The sequence below is a fragment of the Vicugna pacos genome, chromosome 4 (genome assembly GCF_048564905.1).
Source record: "Vicugna pacos chromosome 4, VicPac4, whole genome shotgun sequence".
Taxonomy (NCBI): domain Eukaryota; kingdom Metazoa; phylum Chordata; class Mammalia; order Artiodactyla; family Camelidae; genus Vicugna; species Vicugna pacos.
The window spans coordinates 61,367,365-61,389,922 of NC_132990.1; the positions used below are offsets into that span (position 1 = coordinate 61,367,365).

General features: G+C 44.2%; 1 protein-coding gene across 6 annotated transcripts; it reads right to left on the reverse strand.

Annotated features, from left to right (window-relative positions):
* Window positions 1–1,374: 1,374 nt before the first annotated feature.
* On the reverse strand, window positions 1,375–15,840 carry WDR31 (WD repeat domain 31). 6 transcript variants are annotated; one of them, XM_072959950.1, is made up of 11 exons: window positions 15,711–15,840; window positions 13,028–13,123; window positions 9,531–9,674; window positions 8,957–9,086; window positions 7,418–7,492; window positions 6,575–6,719; window positions 6,375–6,475; window positions 5,120–5,187; window positions 4,001–4,142; window positions 2,458–2,620; window positions 1,375–2,241 (listed from the first exon to the last, which is right to left on the reverse strand). In XM_072959950.1, exons 3-11 carry the CDS (start codon window positions 9,575–9,577, stop codon window positions 2,081–2,083), a joined length of 1,032 nt encoding a protein of 343 aa, XP_072816051.1. In that variant the 5' UTR covers window positions 9,578–9,674; window positions 13,028–13,123; window positions 15,711–15,840; the 3' UTR covers window positions 1,375–2,080. The 6 variants fall into 6 exon arrangements, with proteins under 6 accessions (XP_072816051.1, XP_072816050.1, XP_072816052.1 ...); XM_072959949.1 differs by having other exon boundaries at window positions 8,957–9,089; XM_072959951.1 differs by having other exon boundaries at window positions 1,375–2,260; window positions 8,957–9,089.
* Window positions 15,841–22,558: the final 6,718 nt, after the last annotated feature.

A 22,558-nucleotide genomic window follows, 5' to 3' on the forward strand; every position in this document is an offset into this window, starting at 1 on the left:
AGCAGCCTCTAAAATGAAGTGTTCAATGAACAAATGAATGCATTTTAGCAGCCTGTATCTTACGTGCTGAGAGTACCTGATTAGGGCTTATAAGACGAAAAAAATCCTATAAAAACCTTTGCGTTTATTAATCTATTATATATATATTTTTATTGAAGTATAGTCAGTTTACAATGTTGTGTCAATTTCTGGTCTACAGTATAATGCTTCAGTCATATGAACATACATATATTCGTTTTCATATTATTAATCTATCTTCTACTTACAATGCACTGGTGAGGAATTTTTACATCCAGCACATGTGTAGAGTATAGGGGAAAATTTTATTGGTAATAGAACTGGGCTAACGCATCAGAGGCCTTCTGTTTTCTCACATGTATGTTCCCTCTGTTCCCCTTCCCAACCCACTCCTTTGGATTTTCTGGCTTCCTTCTAGAAGAAAGGCTCAGCTGTAGCACTAACAGTTCAGAGTACACTAGAACTTTCCCTGAGACACCTGTCTCCTGCTCCCGGGCACCTGTCCAGGAGGATCTCCTTGGAACCAAGAAGTTAATAACTGGTCTAGGAAATACACAAACAATGTCATGGTCTACAAATTTCTAAAAGGAACTTTGTGACGTCATGCAGAGGCAAAAGGGGTGAGGGGGAAACTCAGGCAGACCCAGGTTCAAATCTCCGTTCCTCCCCTTCCTCCCTACGTGTGTATCCTCGGGCAAAGGACTGGATGTTCCTGGGCCTCAGCTTCCTCAGCGGCGACATGGGAATAACAGAACTGCAGTGAGAACACACGTATTCGGCCGTCTGTGGTGCTCAGTGAAGCAGCTTCCTCTCCCACTACCCACTTTGTCCCTCCAGAGCTCAAAGATCGGTAACCTAAGAAATTGCAGGGAAGCTAAACAATGACTAAAGCTTTAGAAAATAAGATCTAAGGAGAACAGGTGAAGGAATGGTAAGTGTGTCATATGGGAAGGAGAGCCCTTACTCTGGACAGAGAGGGCAGTAAATAACCGTGGCTGCCATTTGTAAGCAAGGAAGATGGCTGTCAGCCACTGGCAAGAGAGGACAAAGGCTACATCTTTCTTTGGGACTCATTAGAAGGGAACTCTCCAGGCCTCAGCTGCCTATGTGTGGGTTGCATGAAGGCAGGCGTGATGATTTTCCCTGGGGAAACGGGCTTGTGAGCACTGGGCTGGGGACTGATCTCCTGGCCCGAGCACCCTGCCCCTCCTCATTGGCCGGGGCTTGGGGGCTGGCACAGTTGAGTGCGTCCTTCTGTTTTTTCTGTATGTTCCACTGTTATTGTGGAGATTCCCTTTGCCTCACTCTAGTCATTCCCCAGGAGTTTGTATAAAACTAAATAAAAATATCAAAATATACAAATGAAAAATTTAAGCTTTAATCTCTCCGTTTTCTTATCCACAGAACAGGTTTGATAACTCATGTAACCCTGGGCGAGGGCTGTGGTCGTCAGCCTCCTCGAGCCGTCTCAGGTCTCATTTTCACGCAGCCCCAGCACCCGTGTAGGAGGCTTCCGAGGGCAGGCAGGGTTTGCCTCCTCCCACTCCGCGACTCCGAGGAGAAGCCAAGGCTTTTGCTTTCTTGCCCTAACTTTGATCTTTCACATTGTTAAGGGTCAGTGATTAGAGCTTAATCTCATGTCTACAATCCATTTCCTCTATGTGTTATTCTTTCTCAGTCAGATAATTGTGAGGCAACCAAAACAGAGTTTCTCTCCCCTCTGCATTTTTTTCTTTTGTAGAGACATGGAAAAGGTCAGTTCAATAGACTCAGACCCTGTGTTCTGAGCCATGAACTTTTTTTTTTTGAAGAGCAGTCCCCAAAGCTCATGAGAAACTGGATTTGGATTTAACTTAGATTGAGAACCTTATGTTTCTAATCTGTGCACCTGATTTTGAACCACTGGACTTAAATTGACTTCTAACACTGCCATACCTTCTAAGGGAACCTAAGCAAAGAACACCAGCCCCACATTGCCCTCCCAGGGTAACAGGGACAAACACAGTCACACTGAGAAAGGAGGGGCCACAGTTTGCTATTGTCCAGGGAAGGTCTCGTGGCCTCAGAATGCTGCCACTTCCCGCAGTTCCAGCCCTTGGCTGTGGTCCACCCTGAGTAAGTGAATTCCTCTGCTGAAACTTGCACACAATGAGGAGGTGGTGTCAGCAACAGCCAGGGAAGTCAAGGGTCCTGATCCATCCAGAGACAAGGTGGAGAGGCAGGCTGGGGAGGGAGGGGGAGCCTGCAGGTTAGGCCAAGAGTGCAATATCTTGAAACATCCTTGTGAGAAACCCACAGAAATAAAGCACATACTACGTGCATCTAACCCAAATGAGAGGCATCATGTGCTTCAGAGGAACGTGAACTGGCAGGCAAGTCAACCCCAAGACTTCAACTATAGAAAGGAGCAGGAGGGGGACAAGGAAGATGGCTCCTTACCTCCAGTATCTTGGTTCCAGATCTTCACCTTGCAGTCATGTGATGAGGTAGCAATTACAGGCATCAAGGCTAATGCCCTTGGTAGAAAGACACAGGATGCAACAGTCTGGAAATGCCCCTTATACTCACAGATTCTGTTCCGAGTCTGCCGTAGGTCCCACAACTGCAAAGTAGTGACAGAGGCTAGCTCACATATACATATTTCTCTAGCTTCATATATACTTCATTCACTGATACCCGTCTCACCACCCTCTCATGATGCATCTCTTCCCTCCACTTACCTCCTCACATGGCCACCCCTTATCTTCATCCATCCCATCCGCACATCCAAACATCCAGCCACGCAGTGACTATTCTGAGCATCAATTAGGTCTCAAATAATCTGGGTTAAGGATGTGCCAGAGGGTTGCTTCCTTCCCCATTAACATCATGGTTAGGGAAGTGAAAGTTCCCAGTCCTACAGCCCAGTGGGGCAGTAGGGGGTTGCCTACTTTCTATGACAGCTCACGAGCTGCCTTATATCAGCCTCTTGGCATCTGTGGATGAGAAGTACATACAGGTGCAAACCCTCTGATTTAATGCCTAGATGCTGAATCTCAGTATAGGAAGACTAGATGCTATAAGGGAGGCGACAGTCATGCCAGCCCACTCTTGTTGATAGAAATCAGACCACACCTGGCAAATAACATGCATGGAAGGGAACAAATGGAATTGTGTCCGAAAATAATGAAATCATTGGACACCATGTCATCCAGGGAACAGTTGCAGGAGTTGGAAATGCTTGGAGACGAGATGCTACATCAACAGCCTGGAATTCAACACCTCAACCTACCACTTACTAGAGGTGTGGTCTTGTACAAGAGATTTCAACAAGAGATGTCTCTATTTCCTCATCTGTAAAATGGGAACTATAATAATACCTAACTCATGAGGTTGTTTTAAGGATTAATGAGATAATGCATGGAATGTGCTAAGCCCAGTGCCTCACACATAATGAATATTTGATAAAATGGGAGTTCTAAATGTTCTATTTGGATTAACTAGATAAGCCTTTTAACTGACATTCTACAATTAAGAATCTAAGGTAATTTGGAGGAGCCTAGGCAATCTATCCTGAAATTAATTGCAAGGAAAAATATATGGGTAAGGGGTGGGGTGGGCCCTTGACTGACACTGGAGCTCCGAACTTCCTGAAGAGCTTGGACGTCCTTTACTGTGGCCACATGTACAATACGGATGTACTTGGTTCTTCCCCTTTCTAAGCTCTGTTGGGAGGAGGGACATTAGCAGGCTGATTCTGTGTTTAGCACCTTTCTATCTTGACTCTCATCACATTTGTCTTTCTATGACCAATGCAGAGAGCCCTAGGCAATGGATGTTTCTGGAAAGAAGCATCTGAAATGCAAAGAAGCGCTAACAGTATGCACTTGCAATAGCCTGAGACGTTAGAAGAGCCTGCCTGTGTAGCCCAGAACATGTATGAGCCCAGAGGAAGTAATTTCTCATCAGCAACCCAACACCTGGACCCCACACAGTCTCTTACTGTGGCTTCACAGCCTTCTCCTCCAAAGCCGCTGCTGCAGGAGATACATCTGCGTCCATCCTCACTGACCTCGCAGTAGGTCTGGATGTGCTGCTTTATGGGAAATACATGAGCTACCTGCAGCCCCCGACTGTCCCACAGTCTGAAAGAAATTACAGCAGGAAATTGGTTTGCAGTAAATGTGCTGAAATGCACCTGGAATAGCCCGCCAACATAAAAGTCTTGGCTCTTTGCTGCTTCGGAATGTCACGATTTACCTAAAAACAGCAACATGAACCAGATCAGTCTCAGAGATTCCAAAGCTGGCAGGAAATAACCAGATTGAATGACATCTGAGTTCTTTCTATTTTGAGATCTAATTACTAGGAATCTAGACCAAGCATCTTCATTGTACAAGTTAATTTATTAATTTGGTCCTTTGGGATACTACTTTCAACAGACAGGATATTTCTGTGCCTGTGATTGTGATTTAAAATTTTTTATAAAGACGTTATCATGATAGAGAGGAACAGTCATCGTTCCAGAATCAGATACAAAGCATTTACAGGTCTTGGCCAGCCTGGGCCATGGGATCCACTGGGGAGTGTTTTGTTTTACCTCTTATCTCATTTTTACCTCTTTATCTCATTCCTACATTTTCTAAGTAGAATCTCTTCTGAGATCCAAAGTTTCTAGTTGTGCTTTCTAGTCTAGAAAAATTTACTTATTTGACTCCCCTGATGGTGATTCTGACCCTGCTTCCACAGGGAGGGCTTCACCTGAGGGCTGGGTGATCAAGAACATCTGGAGCCCAGCAAGGGCAGCTGGTAGACTTGGGCAGCTTGAAGGGGTGGGACGAGCAAGTCACTGACCCTGAGGTTAATCTGAACACGTTCCCACTACAGGGCCTCGCAGAATCACCTGCTTTGAAACTAACCAGAACAAGCTGACCTCCTGCCATTCAGTCTCCACTTAGATGATCCGTGGAGCCAGATCAGAGAGGCCCCAGCACCAGCAAGGGGCGGAGGGGTGGAAGGTGCAGGGAAGGGCACAGCAATGTAGAGAAGCAGAGTAGGAACAGAGTCATGGGTGCCACAAACCTTCACCAGAAACACCTTCACTGCTGCTCAGTAAGCCCACCTGATGGTTTTATCTTCAGAAGTCTGGAGTATATATGGTTCTCTGGGGACCCAGCACAGGTGAGTGACCTGGAACAAGCAAACTTTTCAAAACTTCTCCATACCATGTCATTCCTCTGCTGTTAATTCCTGTAAACTTTGCTAAATAGCCTCTCTGCCATCACTTCTCAAGGATGCTGAACTAGCAATCTGACTTAAGGGATTTTATGTTTCGCAGACACCCACTAGTCATGCTGTACCTGCATCTCCCAGGTTAGCAGCAGCAATGGTAGTAGCTGGGCCAGTTGTGAGTACTGAAATGCATGCCGGCACTCTCAAGAGTGCCTAAAACCCAAACACATGGGTGTTTGGTGCCTGAAACCACTAAAGAGAGCAGCCCGTGTTTTAAAGTGGGACCAGTGAAACCCTAGCCCACAGCCTCTCAGGGTTCTGTAAGCGTTCTTGTTTCTTTATCCTGCAGCCCTCTGCTGGACGGGCATGAAACAGTTCTCAAAACCACCCAAGGTGTCAGGATTTTCTTGCCTTCCCAGCAACTTGCACAAATATGGAAGGCACAGGGCCAGCACACCTTACCACTGGCGGTTGTCTTCAAAACCAGAAAAGATGACTATGACTGACATTTGATGACCACTAAAGGAATGTTAATGTGGCAGGTGATAGAATTCTCCCCATTTTATAAATGAAAACACTGAGACTCTAAGTAAGTTTCTTGGGGTCACACAGCTTAAAAGTGACGAATCCACGATCCGAAACCAGGTATGACTAACCCCAAAGGTTGCAGAACTGATGTATGAGTCTGCTACCAGAAAACACGGGTCTTCATAAACAGAGCAAATTATACATAAAGCAAAAAGATCATGCCTGTTTCTCTGCATAATGTTACAGAACACACAATAAGCATAGGCTGTGAGCTCCTGGAGGACACGGACAGTGTCCTGGGTCACTGATCCTGCTTCTAGCACAGTGTCTGGCCCCCAGAAGATATGGAATAAGTATGCCTTGAAGGAATAAGTGAGGACACCACTTAAAACTCCAATATAAACTAGTGGAGTTGTTCTCTGGAGCAGAAGACCTTAAGAGCTCATCTAATCGAATAATCCTGAGAGGCTGGGGTCTGACGGAGGGTTAGGGGTGAGCAGTAAGTAGGACCCAAGCCTCTAATGCCTGGTCCTGGGTCTCCCGACCTCTCTCCCAGGCCTTTCCTCACCCCACGCTCCCTTCTGCTGCCCTGCTCTGTACCACGTCTGAGTTCGTACCAGGTTCCTGGAGACTGACACTCTCTCGGCACACTGTCCGGTGCCCACATCCCACAGTAGCAGGCTGTTGTCACGGGAGCCAGTGCACAGCTGTGATGAGTCTTGGGAGACAACGGCAGGAAAACGGTCCATGAGATGGGCCCGGAACAGAGCTTTTCAGAAAGCACAGCGGTGCTGGGAAGAGATCGGATTTACTTTACCTGGACTCACAGCCAACCCAGTGACCACCATGGTGTGGCCAGAGAACTGCTGCCTTGGTTGTGAGGAGCCTTCCAAGTCCCACATCATGACCATCTTGTCGCGAGAGGCGCTGAAGAACTGGTCTGATTTGCGAACACAGGCTATCTGCTCAAGAGAAAAAAGCTCTGGTGTGTGTGCTTGTTTGCCTGGAAAAAAGACCCGAGGGTAAGTGTGCTAGAGCCTTGCGGGCTCTCAGTCTGGTTCAAAATACACCGTGTCTGGCAGGGAAATGTACTCTGTGCTATGTGATGGTTGCTGATGCCTAGTTTCATTATAATGGAGTTTGCATCTGAATTTCTGGTTCATTTTGGTACACTTCTGAGAGGGGACTTATAGAAACTGGCATTCTCTTATCATTTTTGCTGTAAGCTCACTCTACTCTGCAGTGCTATTTAACAAATTAGTTTGTATTTAACTATTGTTGGCTTTTTAAAAAATTTCCCCAACTAGACTACAAGGTTCCTGAGCATGGAGATTGTGACATTTTTCTAGCCCTAGTAAACACTGTGTAACCCTTTAATACATGTCTCTGTTAAGTTAGGTCGGGCAGAGTTATTCTCAGCTGTCCGCTATTCATCACCTGTGCTAGGAAGGGCTTAATAATGAAAGACAAATTGTGTCTAATACCTATAACGACAGCTCAGTGAATGGTTTGCTCTGCTCGTCCTGGAGCAGGGCTTCACAGCATCGCATGAAACCCTGCATTTTTCCTTAACACTGGATAGTTACTCTTACTACCTAGAGCTATTAGATACTAATTCAGTTCCAAATTTTCCTCATGGTAATAATCATATGACAATTACCTTGGTAATTTCACGTTCATGTCCTTTGAACCTTTTCACCACATTTCCAGCTCTCCAGTTATAGGCCACCACTGTCTGCAGAGAATCATTAGAATATTTTAGTTTAACTGAATTTCTGTTTAACTGAAACCATAAGCCTTTACCCCATTTTCTACGTAATGTCTCCCTCGCTGTCAAGGTTTCATTATTGCACCGCTCCTCACAGCCCCCTACTTTGAGTCCCTCTGTCTCCCCCAGAGACACTGGGCCCCTTCTCCAGACCCTACCGATGGGTTTGGGATAACACTCCCCAAGGGGAACTGATCTGGGGTGAGGCTGTGGTTGTAGATGCTGAAGGAGAATCCACATGGGATTAGATTTTTTTTCACTAACTGTATCATACTTTTCTCTTTTTTTAAATTTACCATCTTAATCATTTCTAGGTGTCCAATTCAGTGGTGTTAAGCATGTTCACATTGTTGTGAAACAGATCATACTTCTATTTCTCATTCCAAAAAAAAAAATCTCATCCATAATCCCATCTGCCAGAGAGAATCATTGTTGAATTTTCTTTCTATCCTCTTTCCAAGTATACACTTAAATATTTTGTTATGGGTGTTTCTTCCCTTAAACAGGATTTCAGAAGCATTCTCTGGCCCAGTCTCTGTAGTGCATTGCATGAGAGGAAGGAGCATGTTAGCACTTGACCTAGTTAAATCCCAGTTTCTTAATCTGCAAAATGGAGAGGATAATCCTTGCGCTATCTACCCCTCACAAGTGACAATTATGTAAATAAAATTCCATATTTCTCAGATGACATAGATGTTGAGACAAAATACTGCCAATTAAATTATGATATCGTGCTTTATCATCAATTTTTAGATGCATCCTGATTTCAGAGGTGTTAAAATGTGGAAACACGTGTATCTTAGAATCAGTGAAATACACTAAGAAAATGGAATTTGAATATTCTAAATGACTACTGAAAATGAGAGACATTATTTACTACAAAAGAATCAATGTTTTTGCTACTGAGAGCCTAGCTCTGAGTGCTCTGATAGAGCCAAATACGTGGGGGGAAGAGAAAGCAACCAGATTCAAAGTGACAACTGGGATGCACCCCAGTGCAGACATTTTGGCAAAAGAGATGCATAGAAGAGAACAGAAGCCTCCTTTTGCTGACAGGTATGTCCTGTGTCTGCACATAGGTGTGAAAATGGATTGGCTGGAATAATGATATTAGTCACTTATAAAAAGCATGTGGGTGGTATGGCAGAGTGCCAAGGATCTTACCATTTAATCCTCATGACTGTTCTGTGCAGTTGGCATCACTATCCCCATTTAACAGATAAGGAGACTGAAGCTCAGGAGAATTAAAAGACTTGCCCAAAGTAATAGGAAGAGGCAGAGCAGGAATTTAAACCCAGTGTTTCTAATTGTAAAGCTGATGTTTTTACATACTCAACACTGCTGCCAGAAATGCAAAACCAGCATTTCCTTTCCAAATATCTTCCCTTCTCTGCAATAAGCTTGTTCCCTGGGAATCACCACAAACCCCACCTTATCTTTTCCTCCAGAGACACAGAGGTCTGAGTTCAAAGCGGCAACAACAGAGACGGTATCCACATGAGCTGGGCTGTACTCTTGAAAAGCTTTAGTTTGAATTCTCTCTTCTATAATTCCATCAGGCCTGCTAAAGAGAGGATGGAAAATGAGGGGCCCAATGGTATGGGGTGCACAGCGGAGCCAGGGGAAGAAGAGTGTGGGCTATGGTAGCAATTCAGGCCAGGCTGAGGAGAAAGACAGAAAAAGAGTAGAGAAGGCAGACCCGCTGACATTGCCGGAAATGGTGTTATTAACTCTGTAAATGCTCAGAATGAGTGAATGACTGGAATCTGATAAAGGAAGAAGCCGGAGTCTTTGCTCACTCTAGAGATGACTCCCAAAGATGTAGGGCTCCTCTCTGTGTGGCTGCAGACGCTAGCTACTAAACCGTTTCTTATCCAAAAGGAAAAAGGCCAAACCAACTGTTCAGGGAAGGTCATCAGTGATCGCTGTGGGCCTTCTCTTTCTTTTGTTGAGAATTTTAATGCAGCCTGATAAAACTTGGGATCCCGAGGTAGGACTGCTGTACCTGTATTTATAAGTGCTGTGTTTGAGTTTGCTTTGCAATTTCCCCATCACTGCACAGAACCTGCACGAAACCTTCTGGGGAAGAGCTCATTTCAGATGGCACCTGCGTAGCAACATACCTTGTGGCTGCTGGAAGTTGTGTTCCCTGTTTAGTAAAAAGGAGAATACATACCGTTAACTGTGCTAGGCACGATAATGGTGGGTAATATGGTTATGTAATAATAATTCCTTGTTTTTGAAAAAGACTAATTGTATGCATTATCCTTTCCCTGCCTCACTCTTATGGCCCTGGGAATGCATCCTCCAGGAAAGCATTAGCAGACAAAAACAAAAACAAAAGTGGTTTACAAAATACTAATATGTTCCCCAATAAGTCAAATACAGAATTCCCATGTGATCCAGCAATTCTGCTTCTGGGTATATAGCCAAAAGAATTGAAAACAGGTGTTCAAACCAAAATTTATACGTGAGTGTTCATGGCAGCACTGTTCACAACAGCCAAAAGGTGAAAACAACCCAAATGTCCATCAGTGGATAAATGAATAAATAAAATGCTATATTATCAACAGAATATTATTCAGCCATAAAAAGGGATGAAGTACTGATACATACTGTATAACATGATGAACCCTGAAAACAGACTAAGCAAAAGAAGCCGGTCACAGAAGGCCACATATTGTATGAATCTATTTAAATCTAAAGAGACAGAAAGCAGATTAGTGGCTGCCAAGGAAAAGGGGAATGCAGAGTGGCTATTTAATGGGTACAGAGTTGCCTTTGGGGCAATGAAAATGTTCTGGAACTAGACTGTGGTGATGGTTGCATAACATTGTCTATTAAAAAATAATAATAATAAAGTTTATGTTATGTATATTCTGCCACAAAATAAATACAGAGAGTGTGTATTTGAAAATAATGAATAATTTACACTAGTGAAGCTTCTTGAAAAGGAGCCGTAGTTATTCTAAAAGATTATAACCTTTCTAACTTGCCAGATTGCTATTAAATAATTTCACTGTGACACTTCGCTAAATCAGTGTGCCAGGGTCATGAGGTTATTCTGTAGTAAGAATGAGATGCAGAGATAATGACACTAGATGAGACAATACAGGTAATGACCTGACCAGCAGTTCTCAAAGTGTCATCTCAGGACAGCTGGGGATTCCTGAGAGCCGTTCAGGGAGTCTGTGAGGGCCTCCTTTTTCCAACTATGTCTGCGTGAGGCCTGACTTTCTTCTTATACTACAACCCACACAACATACTGCACTAGACTAAATGCAGAAGCAGACATGAGAATCCAACTGTCTTCTGTTTAAGCCAAACAGTAAAGAGATTTGCAAAAATGTAAAATAATACCACCCTCTCATACACTCATTCAGGAAACACCCCCTAAGCACTGACTGTGTGCAGCTCCAATACTGGTTGTTGGTGAAACAGAGGGAAAAAGAGACGGGGAGATGTGGCCGGTGTAGACATCCTGCTGGGACTGAAGGTATGTGGCTAGGACCTAATCGCAGCTACTCTGGGTCATGTTTCTCTGCAGCTAGCTGTCCCCTGAGATGCCAGAGGACAGAGGGAAGAAAATGGGGAGGTAGGAGTACTCAGTTCCCATTTCTTCTGGGGCTCTGCTTAAAGAAATTCTAGGAGATGAGTGTCTTATGGGCACAACTGAGACAGGAGGGAAAGGGGCAAGACACAGACCAAACACGAGATAAAAGAAGAAGGGGCACAGCCGTTGGGATACGATAAAGACCAGCTAGAACCAGCTGAGACCAAGGCAGCTTTGTGAACAGTCCGGTCATTGACCTTTAGCTTAATATACCTTCACTGTAATACTAAAAGCCACTCCCCTTAGGCCATGACAGTTCTGAGGTGGACCATGAAAGGTCAAAAAGTGGCCAGTGCCCCAATTCCTGGGAAATCCTCAAAATAGCAAGAATATTTCTTCCACTCGTTAGCCTATGAAATTACGTCACCCGTAAAAACGCTATGACCCCATGTCCGGGAGCTGCTCCCACTTTCTGCGACGGTCTGCATTCTGCCTCTGGAGTGTGTATCTCTCTAAATAAGCTTGCTTTCCCTTTACTACGGCTCATTCTTGAATTCTTCCCTGTGAGAAGCCAAGAACCCTCACTTAGTGGCCACCCTAAGGATTCCTGCTGGCCCCAGGACATGACATCTCCCTCTCCCGAACGCGATCAGCCTAGTTCTAGGAAGAACAGTCTACAGGGAGCCATGGCAGCTAAAATTCACCAGGTATTCTCAATCATATCACTACCTTTAAACCCCAGAGTTTTCCAGAAGAATTTCAGCCTATGCTTTGAGAAGTTGCCAGAATTTACCTCCTGACAAGAATCGGTAACCAGTACAGAAGGCAATGCTGTGAAAAGAACACTGTGAGTGGCATCGAGAGCCCTGGGCTGTAGCCCCGCCTGCCTCATCTCACTTCCCTCCTCCATAAGAGGAAGGCCTCTTGTATTCATCTTTGTACCTCAACTACCTTGCACAGTGTGACAAAGACATTTACTGTGAAATAGTGAACCTAAGGTCTCTTCCAGGTCAGACATTGCAGGATTCTCTAGAACAAGCACAAGGGTAAGCAGATAGGGAAGGAGGTCGGTTCCCAGAGGAAGAGAACCAGCCGTAAGTTCCTTGATATAAGAGAAGCCATTTTAGGTCTGAGTCACATTGTGATCTAAGCCTGGCCACAAGGCTTGCTCTTGATCAGGCCAGGGAGACAATAAGTCAGTTGTAAAGACTCCCAGTTCTATTTGATTAGCCTGAGGCACATTCTTGAGCTATTCTGCACAATCCCAAACCCCCTGGAGCATTCAACCACCAGACTAACTGGAACCTAATGAATGGTGATGCTGACCTTTGCTGATCCTCAGTGACTTCAATCAACTAGAGCTGGTACTCTTGTCAACCTCTGCCCCAGTTCTATGCTGAATTCTCCTCTGCCCAAGCCCCTCATGAATATGTATACACCACCTGAGCCCCTTCATAAATATGCATGCACCCTTAGCTTAAAACTTCCCCAATTTTGTTGTTCAGAGACACTGCTTTGGGAAAGATCCCCAGTGTTCTCCTTGCTTGCTGCAAGTAATAAATCCTTTCTTCTCCTGCTCTTTGGCTTATTTGTGTCTTTTGGCTGGACAACCACCAAGAGGCAAATCCAGTTTTCCTGGTAACACAAGCATGCGCACAAGAAAAATTCCAGGATAGTTTTCAAAAAGCTTGAAATATTGCATTGTTGGTAGACAGACAGAGGTTGCAGGGCTTTCCATCTGTCAGTCTAACCCACTTTTCAACACTGTCATCAAACTAAGGACAGATGCCATCCATAGATCTAGGTCACTGGAAACTGCAAATGTTATAAATGGATTGGCTCTGCCTAAAATTAATTGGATTCTTAGCTGGTATTTCAGAGAGTCACTTCCCATCTGGAGAGTATTCATGGGACATTCTAAGGAAAAGATAACATTTAGAATTACTCACCCCCAAACCAGTAGGATCTTCTTGGTGAGCTGCCGTATTCAATGCTTTGTAATGTTTATCCTTTGGAAAATAGTTCAGGCAGCCACTTCCTAATCTCTATAATTAGTGAAAAGACACTTAAATTAATCTCTTCTCTGTCTAAGCTTATGTTTGCACTGAAAGGAGATTTACAAGGTAAATAAGAGATTGCTAAGTGTAGTTTTTCCTCACAAAGAAAGAGGTATCTTACAAAATTCCAAGATTTTATAACTTGCACATTTCCAATAATTAGGGAAACTATACTATAATTATACAACTTTTTAAAATATGCAAAATAAGGTATGTTTAAGCTCATCATTAAACATTTTTATTTTACTCATAGAACTTCTGTTCATCAAAAATCTTCAGAGGTGACTGCTTACTTCAGGGCTTATTGTTTTTGTGAGAAAGGCAATTTCTCATGTTTAAAATAGTGCTTTAATAAGCATGAATCACAGAACTTGAGAGTGGAAGAGCTTTTCAAAATCATCACATATAAACTCTTTATTTAAAAATCTGGAAAATGTGAGGAGAAACATTGTTTGCTGCAAATTATAATTAGGTAGCTCTCTTCACTTCTAGTCCAGAATTTCCATTATAAACATCTACAAAGAAGAAACACAGTTTTATTGCATTTTAACAACTCTATTTTTAAAATTCAAATAAATGTTAATTATCAGTTGACAGCATAGCTTATTCTAAAAATTAAGAGCAGTACAAAAAAGAATAATATTTAATTAAGTGCATTAGCCTCTAAATGAGGCCTGGGTCTGAATTACAACTCTACTGCAACCTAGGGCAAGCTGCTGAACCTCTCTCTCAGTTTCCTATATGTAAAATGGGAAAATAACTCTATCACTGGGCTTCTGTGAAGATTAAAAATAGCACTTAAAATGTGCCAAGGACTGTTCTAAATGTTTTATATTTAAATCATTTAACCTAGTCCACAAGCCTCTGAGCTAGACATTGTTAGTATCCTCATTTTGCAGATAGGAAAAATCAAGCACTGAGATGTCAAGTAACTCGCCCAAGTTTACAAATTAAGTTGCAAATAAGAGCCAAAGCTTAAACTTGAATCCAGGCGTTCGGACTCCAGAGGCTTTGCTCTCGACCACCTTACTATATTGCATCTCCATAAAAGCTAGTACCTCTAAAGCTCATAGTTCAACCAGGCAAACTGTTAGTAACAAATAAGGACTACTAGCATGATTACTAGATTAACAGTGATAGCAATGCCGAAAACAGCAATTTCACTCTTATTACTTCTACTTTTATTACACATATATTAAACTTACATTACAGATATGCACAGAGAACATATACAAGTGGATATGAGTCTAGAGGATATTAAACTGAAGCCGATTATGTCTCCTGAACAGAGGGACTGATCACACTAAGGCTAAGAATTTGTTATTATGTTGGATAATATATAGCAAGGCAATTTAAAAGCTTGAGAACAAAATATTTGTACTTAGATATGTCCATGTTGTTGTAGTTTATTATGAAGTAGACTAAGAAATGAAAATACTATTCAGTTGTCTGCTGTTGTTTATATTGTGAACATATACTATACTTGAGAGGAGAGATAGTATCTTATTTTTGTATTTGCACTTTAAGCATAGCCTGGGAGAAAAGATGCAAGGCAAACATCTCTTCAGTGAATGAATGCCATACTAAGGTGGGAGTCTGCTTGGCAAGAAGCTTTTTAAGGACTCTACAACATGAGGGTCCTTAAAGCTGCCCAACAACAAACTCTTTAGGGAGTAGTTGCCCTGCCCTGTCCCAGATTTCAGGTCTGGAAAGGCTGGAGAGGACTTGGGAAATGGCTCTCAAGGTACTTGTTGGTTCCAGATGGAACCAGGCCTAAATCTGAATCCCAGGACCCATTTCTGCCCCAGTCTGTCTTCCAAAGGCCTTGATATATCCAGTGTTCACTCTAAACATAACTCACAGAATTCTCTTTTAACTCTGCAGTACAACATTCTTTGATATACTCCAGCATATATCCACCTGTTATTTTCCACGAAGAAGCTGGGACTCAAGAATTGTAACTTGCTAAAGGTCGCACAGGTGCGAAACTGAGGTACAGGACCCTATTCCCCTAGACTTCTGGCCCACTGTTCACGTAAATGATGATTTCATATCTCCCTCCCTCTCCCCAAATCTCCCTCTCCATACATCTAACCTACACTCTAAGAGACCAAGGAATCTAAACCAAAGCTCAAACAGAAATAAAACCACAAGGACGTGGGAAATGGTTTGATTTGAACTTCTAATGGTATAGATATGGGAAATCGAGCCCCAGAGAATAAGCGAGTCTTGCCCAAAGTCATTCAGGTGATCAGTACTAGGCCAGAAGTCCCAAGTTTGCCCCAAGTTTGAGGACAACCTGTGCGCAGTTTTTCTTTTCTGGCCTTTCAGATCACAAATGCCCCTTGCCCTCCCATGCGAAAGGCCAAAGCTTATTTTTGATGAGGCGGGGGGGGGGGGGGGAGGGGGGCGTTCGCCCAAGATGGGAGCGTAGCGCCACCCAACCGAAGGCCGGTCCTGGGAACCCCTTCCCTGCTTCAGCCAGGTGGGAGGCTGCGGCTCAGAGAGCGCGAGGGCTCCCACCTCCCCGCCCGCCATATGCACCCTTTCCTCCCGCCTTGTTCTCCATACCCACCAGAGGGCCAGCCGGGCCAGGAGCCGAGGCCGACTGGGGGCACCAACCCCGAGGGCATCCACAGCCTCTCGCGCCTCCGCCCTTAGCAACGAGGCGCGCGTTGCTAAGGCGGGAGTTCGGGCGAAAAGCCTCCGGGCGCCCTCGCCAGCCGCCGAACCGCGGTTCCGCCAGCCTGACGTCTCCCAAGGGTCGAGCCGAGAGCACCCCGCCCGCTTTCTTACTGCAGCAATGCGTGGATGAGGTTCCAGAGAATAAGACAGATGTGCCAAGACCACGCCGCCAGAGACTCTATATTATCCAAAGAAAGCAGGTATCACTGTAACATACACAGAGAAAGCACTTAATAAAGGCCACCTTTTAAATTTTTATTCGCCCAGATAGAAATGTTGCTTTTTTCCTTTGGAGTTTCCCCTGAATCCACCCAGAGATCCCTCCTTTGTAAGCTTCCCCAGGTCTCCCACTCCCCTATCCCTTTCATTCGTTCTTTCATCAAACCTTTGCAGCCAGCACCACAGCAAAGAGACCCCTCAGTACCTTCTTGAGATCCATTGGAAAGACAGTTCCAGAAACTAACAGCAGCTACAAGACGAAGATTTTGTAGTTGCAGTCGCATTGCCTCTAGACTAGAGTCTATTCATCTCTGTATTCCTAGTACAGAGCACTGGGTTTACTAGGTGGTTGTTGAATGTTTGTTGAATGAATGAGTAAATGAATGAATGAATGAATGGCAGGGACTCTAGACAACATTTCTTTTGCCCTCTGGTAGGTACCTCCTGCAGTAAGCAGAACTGCCTTCAGTGAAGAAACGGAGTTTCTGAAAGTTAGGTGCCTATGGAAACAGGGGTTGGGGTAGTGAGGAAAATTTACCTTCACAGAGTATCAGGGCTGGCCATTGTGTCTATCTTCCAACCCAGAGAGGGAATCCCCTCCACAGCATCCCTGATAGGGGTTCTTCCATCCCTCACTGATGATGCATTCACTAATTTACTAGTCAGTGGCCTGTTGTTAGGAGACTTCCTCCTGGCAGGAGCTGGAATCTACCCTCATGCCCACTTGTAACACTGATCTTAGTTGAGAGTTTAGGATTCTCCCTAAAAACTTAATCCCTCTTCCCCAAAACAATCTGGCAACTCTCAACCAGGAGAGACTGATTGCTTTGTTCTGGGGCCTAGGTGTGGCTACAAAGTGGACTTTCTGGATCCTTGCCTATAAGATGCTCCAGCTCTAAGGATGCAGCCCCCTAGAAGATGCTTTAGGCTTAAAGCACCTGAGACTCCCACACTGGTATCTCTAGCCAGATTTCTCTTTAGAGCTGCATATTCACCTGCTTCCTGCCCATCTCTACCTTGCTGTCTAAAAGGCACCTCATCCTTGACATGACTCATGCTGGAAACATCATCTTTCCCCCAAACCGGTTCTTCCTCTTTTCTCTCTGAGTGCTGGGCACCACCATTCATCAATCACCCATGCCAAGGATCTAGGAGTCACTGGTAACTTTATCTTCTTGTTTGAGAACAACCACCAGAACTTCTCAATTCTGACTCCTAAGTATTCCCAGAATAAAAATCTCTCCACTTCTCTCTACCTACCACCTTGGGTCAGGCCCACATTATCCTAGGGTGTGATAGATTAAAAATGGCTGTGAATTCTTTGTAGCTTCTCCCGTCAGAGCTGGCCTTATAATTTGTTTTGACCAATAGAATGTGGTGGAAGTGACATTGTGCAACTTCTCAGTTTAAGCCTCAAAAGGCCTAATAGTTTCTGCTGTTGTCTTCTTGGAACGCTACCACCATGGGAAGAAGCCCAGCCCAGCCTATGTTAGACGTGTGGCCCATCCAACAGGTAGCACCAAACGCCGGACATATGAATGAGACTATTGTAGACCGTCCAGCCCCAGTGGGGCAATCAGATGACTGCAACCACATGAGTAACCATCAGAAGAACAGCCCAGCTGAGCCCAGCCCAATTTGCGAACCCACAGAATTGTGAGCAAATCAACAGTCGTCATTTTTAAGCCACTAAGCTTTGGGGTGGTTTGTTATACACAATAGATAAGTAATATCCAAATTCCTTCATTAGGTCTATGTGGCTTGGGATACAGCTCTTGAGCCACATCTTCCACCTCGGCCACCCACACTATAGGCTTCAGTGGTCGAAACTGCTTACAGCTCCCTGGCTCATTTTGCTGTCACCTTTGATTCCTCGCACAGGTGTTCCCTCTGCCCGGCTCCCTTATACCCTTCACCTATCCTTGTCTGGCTATTTATCCTCAGCTTAGAGGCCATCTCCCTCTTTACCTTCAAGTCTTCCCTACCATCCCTGTCCTCCTCCAGACTAAGTTAGTAGTCCTTCCTTTGTGCTTACAAAGCCCCCGCACTTTCCCCAACATAGTGTGATTTTTCATTTACTTGTCTCACTCGCTTACTGTGAGTTCCATGTGGGCAGTGACTGATTTTACACTTGGATCTACTGCTGGTGTCTAACACAGGGCCTAACACAGCACTGCAATAAAAAATTCCACTATGATGTTAGCGTTCTGTATCTGTGCTGTCCCGTATCCTAGCCCTGAGCCACCTGTGGCTATTGAGCACCTGAAATGTGGCCAGTGCAGCCAAAGAACTGGTTTTTAAATTATATTTCATTTTAACTTTAAATTTAAGTAGCCACATGTGTCTAGTGGCTATGGTACCGGACAGCAAAGGTCTAAAACATAGCAGATGCTCATTGAGTACTTTTGAATAAAAAAATGAAAGGGGAAGACAGTCATGGACAGCCAATTAGGACATGAGATAAAATGCTATGGATGTAAGCAACGTAAGTTCATGTTTCTCCATCTCCCCCCTCACTTTTCATCCCCTCAGCTTACCACTACCAGTGCCTCTAACTCTGCCTTATATAAATAAATATAATCCTAGTTCTTGGCTCTTTACTTCCAGAGCTGGTTATTCCAAGGACTTGCCCAGTTTGATCTTGTCCCTCCTCTGAGGTGGGCTAGTCCTGAGAGCCTTCCAGACACAAGATCTGGTCTTATCCAGTCCCTTCTGGTCTGGCCAGAGCGGAGAGGATTCTGTCTCCTCCTCGGGGGCCTAAACTTCATCACATAGAACCCATGTGGTCTGAGTGTGTCTGCACTGGCAGGCTGCCAAGTCCCTCTAAAAGGAGACAGTTGAAACTGGTTGTTCCGGGAATGCATCACAGGAGAAAAGAAACCACAGCGATAAGAGCCTTCTTGCCACTCCTGGAAACCATACAAACCCCAGTCAGATGACTTCCAGCCCTGACACCAGAGTCAGGCAGGCAGACAGACAAGGGGATGGGTCTTCCATTAATGTGCCAGCCTGAGGGAGAGTAAAGATCAGAAAGGATAGTCCTTTCCCAAATGTTCACTACCAAGAATTAAAAAAAAAAAAAAGACCAAAACTCAATGTCATAAACTGTGAAGGAAAAGCCCAGCTGGGCTAACTCATAAATCTGAAGTTTAGTGTCAGTCTATTGGGCTAACGAGCTCAGTCACAAATCTAAGTGTGGTAAGTGTCAGTTTACTGATATAAGTTCTGCTGGGCTAACTTGTAAATCTAAAGTTTAGTGTCAGTTTACTGGGCTAACAAGCTAACTCGTAAATCCAAGCTCAACAAATGTCAGTAATGTGATCTGTTCCGAATTGATAAGCTTCAGTGTACTGATTTCTTGCTTTTTGTTGTTTGAGCCTTATTGGCTAATAGCCCATACTTGTAATTAACCTTATAAAACCTCATGCACACGTCTTGGAGGTGCTCAGAGCTTCGGAGCAGAAGTCCCTCTGAGCCCGCCAGAGTAATAAATCTGAGTACTCCAACCCTCCGAGTGGTGCTTGTTTCTTGGCTGGCCTGTCATTTCTGTAACAAAACAAGCAAGTGAAAAGTCATGTTAAAGAGCAGAATGTACAGATAATCCAATTTTATTAAAAAAAATCAATACATTTCCCACCTATATCATACAGTAGGGGCTAATGAATATTTTATCATGTGTGTGAGGATTTGTAAATATACTTGTAGCACCTTTTCGGTATGTGAATTGTGTTTGATTCTTTGGTGAGAGGAGAGCAGAGTTTGTGGCATAAAAATAAATTTTGCCCTTGCTGGTCCCTCTGCCTGGAGAGCTCCTTCCCCAGATGCTCCTTCCCCGGTTTGCTTGCTGTCTTTATCTAGGGCACAGTTTCAGTGCCACACCTCCAAGAGACTTCCTCCATCATCCTTTCTAAATCAGCACCTCCATCCAGCCCTCTTTCCTATAATGCTTGAGTCTTTTTCATAGTTCTTACCACTTACCGACATTATATTACATTTCCATTTGTTCTGTTTGTCTGGGAGAGTAGACTTTGTTCTTTACTGTTGTATCCTCAGTGTCTTAAATATGGCCTTGCACAAGGGTAGGTGCTCAATAAATCTGCAGAATGACTAAAATGTAACAAAGGTGTCCATTCTTCTCTGTCCCCAGCTCAGGGTGCCCTGCCTAGGCAAACTCTAAAGTCCGAGCATAGTCCTCCCCACTCCCACCAAGGCTCCGGAGGTCACCTTAGAGCAGCAGCTTTCAAACTTTTTTGACCATGACCTTCAGTAAGAAATACATTCAACCCAGTGCTCACATCTGCACATGTATACGTAGCTGCAACAAACTAAAAAACCCTTACTATGAGCAATGCTTTCTACTTAAAAAAAAAAAAAAGATGCTGGTCTCCATTCTTTGAATAGATTTCTCCACCTACTAATGGGTTACCAGTGCCTTCAGGCAGTGTTTCTAGGAGCAGAGGGCTCCTTTGTTTCCTAGTCTCAGGATAACTGCCACAAACGCAGATTCCCGGGTCCACGCCAGACTTTGTGAATGAGAATCTTCCTGGAAAGACTGCATGCTTAACCACCCCTCTCCCCCACCACCCCAGGTGATCCTGAAGCCTGTTAAAGCTTGAGGGTCACCACTTGGGAGTTTATGAGCATCCTGAGGCTTCACGTGGGGACCTGTGCTGGGCAGGGTTTGATGCACATTAAGGGAAGGGGCTGATTCTCCAGTTCCAGTCCAGTTCAGCCCTGAGTGGTGGAATGGATGATCTCAATTTTATAAAAGTAAATCCACTCCCACCTAAGCCCCTTGCACTCTCTAGTCCCTCTGCCTGGGAGCACTTCCGGTGATTTTGCCACTGCTTTCTTAACTCCAGGGCTGCTACAGCTCCAGGGTCACCCCCAGTGAAGGGGTCCCACTTTCTCCAAGGACCTTAACCCCTTTTTACTCCCTGTGCTCTCCCCAGTCTCTTTTCTCTTCGTACAAAATCATCTCTTTCTGTTTTCTTTGTTCTTACCATAAGGTTTAATAGCCCTCCCTACCTTCAGCCCTTTGAACAACAACAAAAAATTCTAACCACAATGTCTTTGCTGGCCCATTTCCATCTCCATCCCCAGAAGAGGATAAACACTGTTATGAGGCCTTCACTCTTTCATTGGGATGCACCAAAAATTTCTTTTGATGCCAGGAACATTGCACCTCCTTAGCTGAAGAACCTCACACAATTTACATCCTGAAGACTTGCTACAAGTATATTTACAGATCCTCATATGTATAATAAAACATTGATTAGCCCCTAGTATATTCTATACATCCAAACTAAGCATTTTGTAGGAAAGATCTCATTAAATTCTTGAGGCAGCCCTCAGGGATAGATACTATTATCACCCCCGTTTTAGAAATGAGGGAACTGAGGCTCAGAGGGACTAAATAATCTGACCAAGATCCCATAGCTGTAAGTGGTGTAGCTCGGGGGCTGAATCCATAGGGGCTGAGAGTTGGAAAGGGTTCTCTTCCTTTTGTGCAGGGTAGGTGAAATCCTAACACACAGCGGGATGTAGTGATGTGTCTCTTTCAGATTTTGTTCTCACAAGTGTCCAGTTTTCTGATCTCAGAATGCACTGTCACCCAAGGCCTGGCCCCTTCCCCCTTTGGCTGAGTTCTCTCCTGAGCCCACTGTCAAGATCTCCTAAAGTGGAGGTTGGGGGTTGGGGAGCTGCCCTCTCCCTGTTTGCCCTGGCAGACCCGTCTGGATCTTCTGCAGAGGGTTCACTCTGACCTTAGATTCCTTTATCAAATCCTAAGAAAAAAAGCCCCAGGATAGCTCAGGTATTCGCAGTTGTTCTTTCTGGATGGATTTTTCATCCATGGGCTTATTTGCACACTTCACTTTCTTCAATAAAGGTGCATTACTTTTTTCAATGCTAGTTTGATTGTTTTCAAATTAAGAACGTTTGGCTGGGGTGGGGGTGGGGTGGGGTATAGCTCAGTGGTACAGTGAGTGCTTAGCACTCACGAGGTCTTGGGTTCAATCCCCAGTACCTCCACCAACGAAAAAGAAAAAAGAAAGAAAGAAAACAAAAGGAAAAAAGAACATTTGGATGTAAATACTCTGGGGGAAATCAGCCTAACACAGATGTTCCTCCTTGGACCTTAATATGTAATTAAAAATTATTAATCATATTAACTACAAGTCAGACTGCCTGAATTCCAATCACATTGGTACCAAATAGTAACTGTGACCCCCCCTGGCAAGGTACTTAATCTTCATAAAATTAGGGATCATAGTGCTACTTTCCTTGTGCTATTATCAGATGATTAGCAATTGCAGCCACTTTGCTCCGGATACTGTTTTGTGTTTTAACTCATTTAATCCTCAGCACAAGTCTGTGAGGTAATTACCCATGAAATTCCCATTTTACAGGTGAGACCCTGGAGGGTACTCAACCAGTGAACAGCTAAATGGAATTTTAGCCCAGACAGTCTGATACCAGAACCTAGGTTTAAGCTCCTTGTTTCAAGTTGCCTGTTAA